Source organism: Chenopodium quinoa, unplaced genomic scaffold (genome assembly GCF_001683475.1).
Source record: "Chenopodium quinoa cultivar QQ74 unplaced genomic scaffold, ASM168347v1, whole genome shotgun sequence".
Classification (NCBI taxonomy): domain Eukaryota; kingdom Viridiplantae; phylum Streptophyta; class Magnoliopsida; order Caryophyllales; family Amaranthaceae; genus Chenopodium; species Chenopodium quinoa.
Window position 1 is genome coordinate 3,845,134 of NW_018742205.1, and position 15,990 is coordinate 3,861,123.

General features: G+C 31.3%; 1 protein-coding gene across 1 annotated transcript; it reads left to right on the forward strand.

Annotated features, from left to right (window-relative positions):
• The first annotated feature begins 530 nt into the window (after positions 1–530).
• LOC110729658 (kinesin-like protein KIN-5C) lies at positions 531–8,452 on the forward strand. Its single transcript, XM_021909431.1, has 23 exons — positions 531–843; positions 1,006–1,135; positions 1,622–1,780; positions 1,877–2,226; positions 2,341–2,479; positions 2,639–2,736; positions 2,816–2,972; positions 3,260–3,329; positions 3,410–3,486; positions 3,666–3,719; positions 3,798–3,878; positions 3,960–4,071; positions 4,165–4,251; positions 4,343–4,518; positions 4,661–4,822; positions 5,088–5,195; positions 5,377–5,535; positions 5,632–5,715; positions 5,796–6,001; positions 6,142–6,243; positions 6,439–6,548; positions 7,757–7,908; positions 8,255–8,452. Exons 1-23 carry the CDS (start codon positions 794–796, stop codon positions 8,450–8,452), a joined length of 3,021 nt encoding a protein of 1,006 aa, XP_021765123.1. The 5' UTR covers positions 531–793.
• The last annotated feature ends 7,538 nt before the right edge of the window (positions 8,453–15,990 follow it).

Consider the following 15,990-nt stretch of genomic DNA (forward strand, 5'->3'; position numbering starts at 1 on the left):
GAAAACCAAAAGTAAGTAAGATGAGAATAATGGGATACAAATGTCATGAACTATATCAGCATAAATATACGTGTACAGTATTTATTTAGGGAAAAATTTACGTAGTAGTTGTTTTCCGATTTATTTTATGTATTTAGATTAAATGTCATGGAAAATATATGATGGGAGTTAAATTGCACGATTTAAAAGTAATGGGGTTAATTTACTATTATTAGTACTTAGGGGACTATTTTGCACATATGTCTTAAGTTATGGGGCTCATTTGCCACAAACGCCAATCTAAAACTACCCAAGTCAAATTGGTTAATCCTTGATGTAACATGGGCCAAATATCGCAATAGGACCAAACAAACACTTATCACAATGTTAAAAACCCTAGTGGCCTAATCCAATTCATCATCTACTTGGGCCAACGTACATTAAATTCAAATTAATATTAAAAACCCAAAAAATTTAGAAAAATACTCCCTCATCTCATCTCATCAAATCATCACCGTCCATTTTCTTTCAAATCCAATCATCAATTTCCAACCATTAGATCCAAAAAAAATAAAAAAACTTGAAACGCAAACATCCAAATAAGCTTTACAATTAACGAGGAGCGCACCTCCAAATTTCAAATTTCTCCTTCATCCCGCTTCTCTCTCTCTCCTCTTTCCACACTTCAAACTTTTAGAGAGAGAAAATTTTACTTACAAATTCATTCAAATCGAAAAAAGTCACAGAAAAATTTGCAGATCTTCAGCCTTTTCTCTTTCTCTTCAACATTTGAAGAGAAATTTGAACAACAAAAATGTCGAATAAGGAGAAAGGTGTTAATGTTCAAGTCATTCTTCGTTGCAGGTAATACTAATCATTTGATTTTTTGAGTTTTTGAATTTTTTTGAGTGTTATTTGTATTATGATTCAGGGTTTTGGAAATGTGTGATTAGGGTTTTTGAATAAGTATGGGATTGAAAATTGATGAGGATTTTTGATTTTTATTTGGGAGTGATTTAATTACAGGCCGTTTAGCGATGAAGAGCTGCGGAATAATGCGCCGCAAGTTGTTACTTGTAATGATTATCAGAGGGAAGTTGCTGTTTCTCAGAATATTGCTGGCAAACATTTTGATAGGGTTTTCGCTTTTGATAAGGTAATTTTGTTTGATTTAATTTAATTTATCAAGGGTTTTCGATTGATTTATTTCAAAATTGTGACAATTATTTTAATTGTTTTTTTTTTTTAATTTAAACTAGGGGAAGTGATAATATCACAAGAATGACGCTTTGAATTATAGTAATTGTTGTTTCGAATCGGAATCGAAACTGGTTAGCTTAGTTAGGGTTAGTGACTCTGTGATAGTGGTGTACAATTGTGCTATTTTAGAAGTTATCTAAGGAAATGACTCAATGATGTTATTTAGTTTATCAAGACATGGTGTTTAATTGTTTAATCAAATGTCGAAATGAATTCGATTTGATGTAACAATAAATTCAATGTGTGAATTTTGGCTAATGTGCAACGTTTGTTGATAATCTTGATATGTTTGGGGATGAGTAAAATGTATTAAAACCCTAGTAGAGAGGACATGAACATTTGGTCTCAGCGTCGAATTTGATTGGTGGGGGTGTGTGTGCAGGTATTTGGTCCAACATCCCAGCAAAGAGAACTATATGATCAAGCAATTACCCCCATAGTGAATGAAGTTCTAGAGGGATTTAACTGTACCATTTTCGCGTATGGTCAAACTGGTACAGGTAAAACATATACAATGGAAGGTGACTGTAAAAAAAACAAGGTACATGAACTACTACTGTTTGTTACTTGTTGAGGTCCTTGACATTGAATCTTTGTTACTGAATGGTTGGTTGATTTACCTTGCAAAACGTGGCAGAGCGGTCCGAATGGAGAACTACCCATTGGAGCAGGAGTCATACCTAGAGCTATTAAGCAGATATTTGATACATTGGAGAGTCAAAATGCTGAGTATAGTGTAAAGGTCACTTTTTTGGAGTTGTATAATGAAGAAATTACTGATTTATTGGCACCAGAAGAAATTTCGAAAGCTGCTCTGGAGGATAGGCAGAAGAAGCAGCTGCCTCTTATGGAGGATGGTAAAGGAGGTGTGCTGGTCAGGGGGTTGGAAGAGGAAATTGTCACCAGTGCTAGTGAGATCTTTACCCTACTTGAAAGGGGATCAGCCAAACGTCGCACTGCTGAAACTCTTCTAAATAAACAATCAAGGTCTTTGATCAAACTTAACTTTACCTGTTATGTGTTCATCATACCCAAAAACCCGTTTTAGAAAAAGAAACCGAAAGGATGGGAAGGACTCATTGTTTTATTGTTATTTTTCAGTCGATCACATTCTTTGTTTTCTATTACCATACACATTAAAGAAGCAACACCAGAAGGGGAAGAGCTCATCAAATGTGGAAAGCTTAATTTGGTTGATTTAGCAGGATCAGAGAATATTTCTCGGTCTGGGGCTCGTGAGGTCTGATACTTTTTTTTTTTTTTTTTTTATATCTTTCATTTACATTTTGCCGACATGCCACTGTAATGTTTGCTGTTCCTGCATTTGGGGACATATCTAATATGATCTTAATCTAAAGTGATATCTAGTAATAACTTACTGTGCTGATCTAATTCTTAGGGTCGTGCAAGAGAAGCTGGAGAGATTAACAAAAGTCTACTCACACTAGGGCGAGTTATCAATGCTCTGGTAGAGCATCTTGGACATATTCCCTACAGGTCAGTGATTTGGCTAGTTTATGTAAAACTTTTAATTGTCAGTCATTAAAGCTAACCTTTCAATAATGGGAATGTGTAGGGATAGCAAACTCACAAGATTATTGCGTGATTCACTTGGTGGACGGACAAAGACATGCATCATAGCAACAGTGTCACCTGCCGTCCATTGTCTTGAGGAGACCTTAAGCACTTTGGACTATGCACACAGAGCTAAGCATATCAAGAACAAGCCAGAGGTTGGTTCCATGATATTCCAGTCTATATGTAATAGATGATCCAAATATTGCAAGTACTTCAAACTGTACAGTGATTCTGTTTTTTTGCACTATGTCTTGCTGTTTTTTTTTTTTTTTTTTTTTTTTTTTATTTTTTTTTTTATTTTTTATTTAATTTTATTTACATGGTGTTATGTTCATTTTTTAATATTTTATTTTGTAGTTTGATTATTACTTTTTGTTTAATTTCTTTCTTTACTCTAGAAATTTACCTTAGATGATAGCATTAATGTGTAAATATTATACAGATAAATCAAAAAATGATGAAATCAACACTGATAAAAGATCTCTATGGTGAAATTGAGAGACTGAAGGGAGGTGAGAAACTTTTGTCTATAAGTGATGTGATTTATTCATTCTTTTTGAAATGTTTAACTGAACCTGTAACCTTCTTTTAGAGGTTTATGCTGCACGAGAAAAAAATGGAGTATATATTCCAAAAGATCGTTACTACCAAGAAGAAACTGAACGAAAGGTATTAACATCCTCCTCCTCCTTATGACTTTGTCTGACTGTGCTGCAGTTAAGAGCATAGAGTTTCCTTGTTTATAAGTATGTTTGTATCATTGTGTCGTTTGTTTTTCGGCTTCACTATGCATACATAGTCTTCATGTTCATACAAAATATCGCTAATTTATAATATTACATATGTAGACAATGGCTGATCAGATTGAGCAGATGGGAGTCACAATTGAGAACCAGCAGAAGGTATGATACTTTTTTGTTTTGAGAATTTGTACTTGTTAAACTTATTGTAGTGTTAATTGTAATTTGCCATTGAAATAGCAAGTTGAAGATTTGCAAGGAAGATATGCTGCTCAAGTTCAAGAATGCTCTGACTTGAGTCGAAAGCTTGATTCAACACAGGTGATGCATCCTGCTACTGCCTATAGTATGCTGTTGTTTATGTGCCATGCGAAATTTTGACAGGCAATGTCTTCTTTGCAGAAAGACTTGAGTCTCACTAGAAAATTGCTAACTGGCACTGAAGAGGAACTGAAGAAAAGCAAATACACTCTTAAAGAAAAAGAGTTTATAATATCCGAGCAGAAAAAAGCAGGTTGAACTGTGTTTGAAATTTATTAAGATCTTTTGTTGGCTGGTGGTTCTGGGTGTTCTGATCACCAAAAATTTTCTTTCATGATCTAAACAGAGAGAGTATTGACTCATCAAGCTTGTGAGTTGCGCTCAGACCTGGAGAAAGCCCTTCAAGATAATGCCTCACTACATTCAAAAATTGGTATGAAGCTTGTTTCTGTTATTTTATTGTTCATCACTTGCTACATGCACATCATATTTGATATCTAAAATGATTTCGCTTTGAGGAACAGATAGAGAGGACCAGCTTAGTGCTGATAACAAGTCAGTGGTGGAAAATTACCAAACTGAGCTTTTAAAGCGACTTGGTTCCCTTTGCAGTACAGTAGCTTCTTCCATGTCTCAACAAAATGAAAACCTACAAAGTATTGATAAGCTCTGCCATTCAATGATTCATAACCATAATGAGGTAGGTAATCAGATCCAGTTATGGTTGAACTTGTTTTTAACGTCTTGTTCCTGCACGTGATGTCTAATGTTTGATGATCTATGGCTTTCATACATGATATGATCTCAACATTATATTATTTTTGCATGAAATTTGTCTGCAGGCTGTGACTGATTTGAAGAAAAAAGTGGTGGCTTCAAAGACTTTGTATATTTCCCATGTTGATGCTCTACAAAATGTTGTTCGTTTGCACAAAGCAGGCACTGATGCTAATTTGGAGGAGATGGCTTCTCTAGCTTCTTCCAATACTAGGTCTATTGAAGAGGTAGGTTAGGAAAACCAATGTTTAGGTTTTTGTAATGCTTACCTATGTGTTTGGTCCTTAATTTTTATGTGGTTAACCCTGTTACTTCTAACTTGATTACTGGGTTCAAATCAAGCATCAACTAGCATTTGTGAAAAGATATTCACTTCATGATGATTACTCAATTTAAGCGTTTTACATGAACAACTAATATGGACGTGTATGCCTTTGTACAATTGGCTTTTCAGCCTCTAAACTTTTTTACTTAATTTTTTTTTGGTATTAGTTTCTTGAGGTTGAGGATGGCAAAGCAATGTCTATATATGATGATCTTCAAGCAACTCTTGCAAGCCACCAAGGGGAAATGGCACTTTTTGCCCGGGAACTGCGTCAGGTTGGTGTTTTTAACTCATGAACTATTAGGAGCATTCTCTTATTTAGATAGTAATTACTTTTTTTGAGTACTTAAATCTGAATCTGTCACTGTTTATATGGGCATTTGCACTTCTATGCATTTGTTTGGAGGGATCACAGAGGAGTTTAATTTATGTATATTTTTTTGTGTGGAAATGCAGAGGTTTCATGATAGCATTGAGCACATGAAGGGGATTGCAGAATTCATAAATATTTATTTGCAAAAGATGACTGAAGAATCGAGCAAGCTTGGTGTTCATGCATCTCAGATTGAGAAGATTCAGATAAATAGTATTTCTGAATTCCAGAAAGCATTTGAGGTCTGTTGCTTTTTTTTTTTTTTTTTTTTTTGTGCGTGTAAGTATTACATTATGATTTTGTTGATGTTTATGGTGTTTTATGGGGGCTATTTGTAGGAACAATCTAGATCTGATGCTGAAAAGCTTCTAGCCGATGTGACTGATTTAGTAACCAGCCACATTCGTCGTCAGAAAGAGATGGTATGTGGGTCACTTTGTGGTTTCTACTCCTGTCTTTCTGTTTTGGTATTTTGATAAAATTCTAAGAAATTACCATGCAGGTTGATGCAAGACTCATTGATCTTCGAGAGACTGCTATTGCAAACAAAGTTTACTTGGATGAGCATGTTTCATCTTTGGAGGGCTTCACAACTGATGCAAAACGAAAATGGCAGACATTCTCGATGCAGGCTGAGAGTAATACGAATGATAATGCTGATTACTCAGCAGCTCAACATTGTAGCATGGAGTTGCTTTTACAGAAATGGTTGGTCTTCTGATCAACAATGGTCATGCATGTGTTGATTGTGGAATTGTTTCATTTAGTCATTTGTATGTTATTTTTATTGGTTTCATCTTGCACATAAACATTTGCTGACCATTCTCTTATTCTTTTTCAAAATTTAGTGTGAGCACGGCTGAGACGGCTTCCAAGCAGTTGAAGACGACTCATGAGTCTGTAAATGAGAAATGCAGTAATCAAGCTTCAACGATGATTTCTTTAGTGAGGTCAGTATTCGGTTACAAATGCTTTCAAGTTTTTTGGATTGTATTATTCATAAAAACCTCCAGATGCTGCAGCATATTGCATGCTCTGGCAGTCATGATTCTGCGTAGCAGTCTTAAATTTAGAGAATAACTATTGATCCAACCAGTTTACTTTGTCTATGATACTATGTCATATATCATATTATCTATGTGCAGGAGCATGTTAGAAAGCCATGAGCAGCATGATTCAGAAGTTGATTCTGCAAGGGTTGCAGCTGGTCAAGATGCAGCTAAATGCAGTGAAGATATTGTGCACGATCTAGATAGTAAGTTTTTTGTTATGGTTGTGATCTTACTGAGAGTCTTGTTAATATTGTATTGATGACAGTAATTAATATCTACTGTGCTCAATGTTTTTATATTGTGATGACGAATGAAGCGATTTAGACACTTATGTTTTAAAGTTTGATACTGTAAGTTGGATCTTTATGACTGTCATTTTATAACTTATTTCCTACCAGTTATTATATTTGTTGAAAATGAGCTAATATTTAATGAATATTAAGGGAATAACAGACAAAATATGTAAGGGAAACAGTGACTAAATTTATTTTGATAATGGTCTAGGACAACAAATGTTGTTAATTTGCTCTAGATAGAATAATTACATATAAAACAGAATTTATCAAAAGTTGGTAGGAGTATACACATGAAAAGAGAATAAAATATAATGTCTAGGATTCGGTGCGTGTAATACACTACATTTAACAAACTTAGGTTTTGCATCTTTGTGGAAGATGAACTATAACCTTATTTGAAACTACAGTTGGAGAGGGATAAATGATGTAGGAGAAAGTTGGACATTGTGGATTGAAGATGAAGAAAAAGTTATTTGCTTTTGCTATTCATCTCAAATTTAAAAAAATTATTATAAGAAATAAGAGAGATAAAGGTACTCTCTCCCAAATATATAGGAGCTGAAGGTTGCAATTATAAAAATATAGGATTTGAGGAAAGTGGGGGATAAGATATTTTTGTGGGAACGCCTAAATTCACTTCTCTAGGCTTTTGGAATGATTTTAGAGAAAATTGCTCCTCTTGATGTACTAGATAATTTCTGCTTTCCGTATGTTTCTAATTCTTGATGCACTCGATGGAAGTGAAATCAGTCACTTGGGGAATTCAGCTTTAAGTCTTCTATAATGAAGTGCCATACGGTTGATGGATTGATGATATAAGAATTATTGCTCAATTCCTATGGCTGGTTTGGTTGAAGTTAGCTTATGGGTGATCTAATAGAAGGTTTGGAAGTAAAACTGTGACTTTTATCCTCACAGAAACACTTGAAATTGTCTGTCTTTTGGTTATACACATTTTCTTTGCCAAAATCTGGTGCTTTTGTGTTTGATTTGTACATGTGGATATTGGTTTCTTTGTTTTTCTCAGTCACCTTGTGTGCTTAAAAAAACACTGGGATAATATCTGGGTTCAGTTCTCAAATTATTTTTTGTAATCTGGTGCAATTTTTTCACAGGATTGTCGGAGAGGCAAAATGGAGAAATGTCGGGTATATGTTCATCTGTCAAAACTCAGGTAGAGAACCTTGAAGTTTTCAGGGAGGATCATGCTGGGCAGGTTGTATGTATTGAAAATGAGGCACAGACGACTTTCCAGCAGAGATATATGGTAAGGATATAGCTTATAGCTGTGCTCTTAAAACTGTCTGGTTAAACAACCTGCTGTGCTGAATCCGGATTAAGAATTTAATAAAACCATATGAAGTACCTAGGAAGAGTTTATTAGTTGTAGAACTGAAAGTTGTTGGTAAGAACAATTTTGAATATAATCACTGGGCATGATGAAGTTGATATTAAATGCTCTCAGAATTCAGATTGCTGGCATGGTGACTTAATCATTGGGCATGATGAAGTTGATATTAAATGCTCTCAAAATTTTGAATATAATCATTGGGCATGATGAAGTTGATATCAAATGCTCTCAGAATTCTGATTAAAAATTCTTGTTTTCTCAGGATTATGAACCAACTGGGGCGACACCAGTAAGATGTGAGACAGATGTTCCAAGCAAGGGCACTATTGAGGCCTTGTGCACCATGCCAATGGATACTCTTTTAGAAGAATTTCGAGAAAATCATCCTTATGAGTCAGTGGAAGATAAAGAAGTAAAACCTTCTCTCATACCACGATCACCCTTAGTAGAACGGAACTGAAAATTTTGGCAATGATGGGTTGTGGTGCATTTACCTGCTAATATATACGAAGTATGTAACTTCCATGTATGCTGTTATTGTTATTGCCAGAAGCATAGTGAAACACATTTCTATTTTCTAATTTCTGTAGCTAGGGGTCTGAGCTGTGGCACCGATGCAATGCGTTGAATAAATTCCATCTTGGAATTTAACAACTTATATATAGTGTAGATCACAGGGTGAATTGTATTGCAATGAAGTTGTTCACTCAGATAGCCATATTGTTGAATATGAACGTGTTGTAAGATACAAACTACTTTGGTTTAAACCAATTTATTGGGAAAGCAATTACAGTCTTATCATTATTGCAGAGCTGTTTATACGTCTGCTTTGTTCCATTAAGAAAAATGTTGCAACTACAGCAATGTTCAATATTTGCACTCCTTTATGACTGATTGGTTTGTGTTCTGTATCTGTTAATGTTATTGAGTACTCGTACATGTTAGGATTAGCTAAAAAACAAACTCGAAGTTGTGTCCAATTACGGGTGAAAATGGCTACATCTATTAATCTACCCAATTGCAAGATAACCCTGATAAACTAGTAAGCATTCGGAGAAAAATATCCTGATAAACCCATTACTAATCACCTAATAAGTCTACAACAACACTAAGTTTTATTAACGCATATAATTTCCTGATAAACCCATTACTAATAAATTATCAAATATACTTCCAGATGACTTGGATCTTATACTACTAAAGTTAATTAGAGGAGGTAACTAATCTGATGGATAGACCAAGTTTTTCCATTACAAATGCGCCATAGATTAGACTATTGGAGTAATTTTTAAGATGGCAAATTAGTAATGTGCTTTATAATTTAGACAAATTAGTAAACATAATAATATACCAAATTTTTTTTTTATATGTCTAACTCAAATGTTAGAATATATGACTTTTAGATTCATCTATATGTACTCATACTAACATATGAGCTTTTATTTTTCTTTCTAATATTTGAAACATTGATGTTTAAAGTTGTGCATTGATACATGTGTGATGTGTCAATTAAACTGTTACATTTAACCTGAAACAGAGGTACTCCGTAATAATCATTATCAAAATCACCAAATTAAATTAAATAGTTTTATTATAAATTTACATGTTCAGGGAACAATTCCAATTTAACAATCACATGATGATCTAACACAACCTTTGGTTAAATCACTACGCTAAGACTACGAAAAGGTCTATCTGTGAGAAGTAAGTTGGCTGAATTTCCATCTCTATGCATAACTTACTCAATTGAAAGGGATTCTACCTTCTTTGAAGTGTTTAGCCACCCAATTGTTATTACCTAAAATTCCTCACATCGTCGCAATTTATGTCGATGCTACTTTACTATCTTTTTCGCATATTACTCAGCTTTAATAAGCTCATGTCAAAAAAAAAAAAAAAAAAAACCTGAATGCACCTATTTTAGGGTCAACATTTACTCATCTAAGTTAAGTAACATAGAAAAAGCTAGAGATCAGTAGTTTAATTTTGCAATGTTGGATGGGAAAGATGTGTTGGATCCCAAACCACATGATTCTAGTTGCCTCCTTTATATAAAATTTGCTAAAGCAATTCTAATGAACTATTAAAATGTTTTTACCAAGTTTAGGCTATGGTTTTTGACACTTACCTATGCTCTTTTCTTTTAGCATCCATCGTTTCTTGACGTGGAAGGCTCTATAGAAGGCCATTTCTTTAACTTTTCTCAATTAGGTCTTATTTGGCAATCCGGGTTTAACTCGCTAAATTAGCTGGCTTAATTACCTGATTGTAATAGTGTTGTAAAAGTATTTGATAACTAGCTAGCTGTAATTTGACAATGAATTACGCTATCGTGTAAAATGAAAATAATTTTTATTTTATTTATTTTTATTTTTATTGCTAGGGAGTGGGATTTGATCCAATCATTTCATTTTTTTTGGTTCATCATAATAGTCTATTAAACCAAATAAATTCCAGCTAACAAGTAGTGAGGAATATTTATGAACAAACATAATAATTTAAGAAGTAAAAAAAAAAAAACCAGGGTAAAAGAGTTACTACTTACATATTTTTTATTTTTATTTTTATATTTTATTACAAATGCGGTCATTTTATCACCATTTAATATTACATTAGTGAGTAGTCCGGGCGTTGCTACAGGTTACTACTTTTGTAATTGTACAACTGCTTCTTTTTAAGGCCCTTTAATAGTTTGTAGGTAGTTTGTGTCTTCAATACTTTTGTAGTATAATATTAATTTGTGTGTAAGGTTAGAGCACAATTGACAATTAGCCTAGATGGTTAAACAATAATGTTTTTCTAAGAGGTTAAGTGTTTGAATCTATTCATCTATACGAAGTATATATTTTTTCCAATATAGTTGAGACAACATGGAATATTGTTGGTTGTGTGGGTGATGTGGCATATATATTGAGGAGTTGAGTAGGTGATGTGGCATGCATAATGAGGAGTTTTGTGAGTGACGTGGTGTAATGAGGGGGCCTAAGTGGCGCATAAATGTTCTTAGGAATGCTTTTTTTTTAGATTAATATAGATTTTTTTGTTATGTTTTATTTTCGTTCTTATTTAATAAACATGTTTTGATTTTAACTATAAAATATAATCATGTGAAATTTTATTAAATTCGCCACAATATATATTATCTACCAAATATATATACAAAAATACTTTATATATATTTTCAGTATATAATATCAACTTTTTTTAATAATTTACTTATTCATTGTTAAAAATATTAATTGTTGAACTTGTGTGTTAGCAAACATAACAAAAAAAACATATCATCTAGAAAAGAGGAAAGTAAAGAAGTATAAAATAGAGCGGTCTATATACCATTTGAATTGAGAACGAACGTCCATCAAAAAAAAAAAAAAAAAAATTGAGAACGAACGTTTCTAATTTGCATAGTGTTCCTATATCATAGATAATCGACTCCATTCGATTCGATTACAAATTATACTCGATTATGTACGAAATAGGAAGAGAATGAAAAGCTTAAAAAAGATAAAAAGATCAAGATGGATTCTAAAAAGCCTTCCAAGAAGTGTTTCATACATGTCGACTAATTTTCTACTTTTAATATGTGCATCTAACTTAAATGACATAAATAGTCGGCCTTATTAAAAAAATTTGTGATCTTAAAATTCTTTCTCCCATTTTATCTTTACTATTTCGCTATTTTATTTATCTCATATTTTGAAGTATCATGTACTATGTCTTTACCAATTTATATATATTTTTTTTTGAAAAAAACCGTTTCAAAAAAAATAAAATAAAATGTAAGTCGGTGAAATTACAGAAAGATTTAACAAAAACTTAACTTAATTACTATTACTTCATAAGATTTCAAATCAAAACCATGGGTAGATTTGTTTTTTCAACTCCTCTACAAGAGCAAAGAAAATTCTAATGTTAATCTGTATTCATGACCCATGATTTTATACTGTCTCCCTTCTCCGCCATTTTTTTCATCAATATAATTTAAATAATAGTTTACTTCTAAATGTCTTATTAATAAACATCAAAATATTAATCAAACAACATATATTACAACTATTAGCACAACATACACGTATATACATTAATTACAAATAATAAATCATCTTTACATCTAACAAAACTACTTCTATGAAATTAGATAGTGGTTTGTTCATTTTTATTAAGGACATAAAAGTTTATAGGTAGATATTTACCCAAAAAAAAAAAAAAAGAAGATGGATGCATCTGGAGATGCCACTTGTTAATATGAAAAGCATGTCTTTTTTTTTTTCTTTTTTTTTTTTTTTTTTTTTGTGAGGAATGAAAAGCATGTCTTTTAGTATATTTTAGTTTTGAATTCATAATAATAATATTTATTAACAATGATAGTCAATTGAAATTAAATGAATTATGTAATTATTTTTTTAAATTTAAAATTATTTAATGTCTATAAATTGAAATTAAATGAATTATGTAACACTTTTTTTAAATTTAAAATTAATTAAGGTCTATCCTGATAGGCTTAAAAAAAAAAAAAAAAGGTCTATCCTGATAATTCATAGAAAAGTACCACTTATCATATTTTTGTTTGGTTGTTTGGTTCACATGGAAAATTAATTAATTTCTATGTGTATATATATTTCAAAAGATGTTAATTCCATTATGCAATTAGTAGGAAATTGTCATGATATGTATGGTTGAAACAAATTGTTTTAGTGGAATTGATATTAAGTGTTTGTTTGGTTGATAGACAACAAAAAAAAAATGAGGGAAACAAAATTTAAGATACTTGATATGTCGGGTTGCAGTATGACTTTGGACACTAATCTAAGTTACGTCGATTTCATTTTGTAATTTATAATTTTTTAAAAAATCAAAATTTATCAAATTTAACTCATTGTATGACGAAAATGAAACAAAGAAGTATATATATATCTCCTTAATGTTGTTAATAGAAATTGTACTGTATTAAATTAAGTTATTCTAGCAAAGCAACTATTATTCCATTATAAAATATTTTTTTCCATTAGATTTCTTCACATGAAATAAACCGGTCTCCACTACAAAAATAAATTATCACATATTCATAAGAACGTAATCTAAAATACAAAGTATACGAAATTTTATTATTTTTCTCATTATGAAATAAAAGATATTAGCTATAAACAAATACAGATAAAAGATATTTGGTATTATCTGGTATGGTCTACTATAATTTGATAATTTAAAATAAGTAAATATTTGCTTATATAAGTTAAACTTACCTTGATCTACATATCACCAACGATATGATATAAATGAAAGACCAAGCCATATAATTCTTAAACAAAATAAAAGAAAGACCAAGCCATATAATTCTTAAACAAATTGATTAAGTATATTGATGATATTCAGATTAAAATTAAAATATTTTATACACATCGAGTGTACCATACACCTAAGTAAACCAAATTGAAATATTTCTGCGCAACTTTTGTATGCGGTGTGACTAGTAGACACACACTCCAAGTAACCCTTGGTCGACGAGTAACCTCTGACCGACCGAGTAACCCCCAACCGATTAAGTAATCCATGACCGACTTAATAACCCTTGATTGAGTGAGTAATCGCTGACCGACTTAGTAACCTGTGACTGAGTGAGTAATCCCCGACCGAGTAACCCCTGACCGACTTAGTAACCCCTGACCGAGTGAATTACCTCTATAGCACTAACAAAGTAACCTCCATGATGGTTGGCCGCACGGTGTGGTCAGCCACATATAAACGTTTGTGTTTGATGATTAAATGAAAAACAATCATCAAAATGAGAGAAAAATGTTTATGGGTGTACCGTGCACCCAGATGTATGTAACAATCTCTTGATTAAAATTACCCGAGCCAAATCAAAGCCAACAAAAAATGCTCAACATTATTATATTATAAAACACCAAATTAATTTGACATTAAATATATAAGATTGCGTGCTCTAATTTTAGATAGAGATTTTTTAGAAAAATATCAAATTAATTGTATTGATCACTGTAATGAAAAAGGAAATTTGAGTTCCAAATATTTGGTTTGAATGAGTACCCATTGGACATCGAGATGAAGAAAAAAAATGATTTAATTTTTTTTAGAAGAACCCATGTCAAAGTTTCACAACTATGAAAATCACCTTCGTTCATTATTTATTAGTGGATACACAAGTTGTTAATTTTACTTTTATATTATTCTAATAATCTTCCAAGTTTGCTAGGAATCCAAATTAACAGTGTGTTTATAATATATCCATTTCCATTCCCTGGTTCAAATCTTCCACATCATTTACATATACAGATACAACTTAATTACTTTCACAATATATGTCATTAATATTTTTTTAACTAACTATTAACTTTCTAAATAATTAAACCTTCTTTTCAAAAAAAAAAAAAAAATAAAATTTCTGAACTAAAACTAATATTATCTACTCCAATATTATCATTTAGGTAAAATCATTATTAAGTTAATATTATCTACTCCTATATTATTATTTACTTGTGCATAAAATCATTTCATTTGTGTATTTACAAAAAAAATTAATACCGTGTATTTTTAGGATAATTCTGACAATTAATTTTGTATATAGAATAAATAGATATTTGGCAATTTTTTTTTTTTTATATTTTTTTTTAATAATAAAAATTGCTCTATAAATAGGATAGTCAACTTCACTCATCCTTTATTTTATGCCCTACTCTTCTCTCAAAATACTCTCAAGAAAATATAAAGAAATTTACGATGATTAAATTTTTAGTAACAATCATTTTATGTTTAATAATTTACAATGTTGCAGAAGCATCACATAATGTGTATCCACAATTTCAATCTCTGGTAGCCAATCAAGTCGATCATACCCATAGAACTGGTTTTCACTTTCAACCTCGGAAGCATTGGATAAATGGTAATTTTCTTTGCTCTTTATAATTGATTAATTAATCTCTTCGGTGATTGTGTTGAAGAATTTTAATCAGCAATCTATTGTTATTATTATTAAACATTTGATAATGGAGTAATTTGATTGCAATTTATTTGTTTTGGGGTGATACACTAAATCAATTTTAATAGGAATACTTGAATTCAAATATGATAAGTATGGGTTTTTACCCAATTTCTAAAATATAACAATTACTATTTTTTGTTGGAATGATCGCATTTTTAAGTCTAAATTTTTATTTTCGAATGTTCGTATGATTTGGAGATATCATTTCTAGTAGAGGGAGTCCAAGGGTATGTATTTATACTAATTTAATGTAAATTATCTCTAATCATACAAGCACACAAGCACCCACTTGTGGTTTAAGGGTTCAACAAGTGGTTAAAGGTTACCCTCCGTTGCTTCAAATATGATATTTTTCATTTTATTTGGTCGTCTACTATCATAATTACATCTCTTTGTTATATGAAATTTGTACATGCATTTTTATTTATTTTTTTAATTTTATTTTATGGAAGAAGGCATTTTTGGTTTGATAGAATATTTTTATTATACTGATCCTTAATATGAACTTATATTATAATTAGTTATCTAAGTTCTAGCAGTGGGATAGATTAGAGGCATTTGCTTCTATCTTATAACAAACGAACTTATAATATAATTAGTTATCTAATTTCTAGCAGTGGATAAACTAGAGGCATTTGGTTATATCTTTAAAATAACAAACGTGTACTCATTTCTTTAAAAATATAAAATTAAAAATAAACGTGTACACATTTCGTATTACACAACTACGTTGTAAATTTTCAATTTTTTTTTACGTAGAACTTATCAAATAAGCATGTATGCTCATTTGATAAGTTTAATAATTTTTTTTTTGTACTTTTTTTGACTTGTTTCACTAACCATTTTTTTTTTCTTCTTTGGTCATGCAATTTCGCAACGGTCCAATTCTAAAACAGATCCAAATGGTAATTTTAACTCGATTAAATACTTTGATTACATTTTATGTTTAATCCTTAATTTTTAAATAATTATTTATTGATATTATATCATTGAAACAG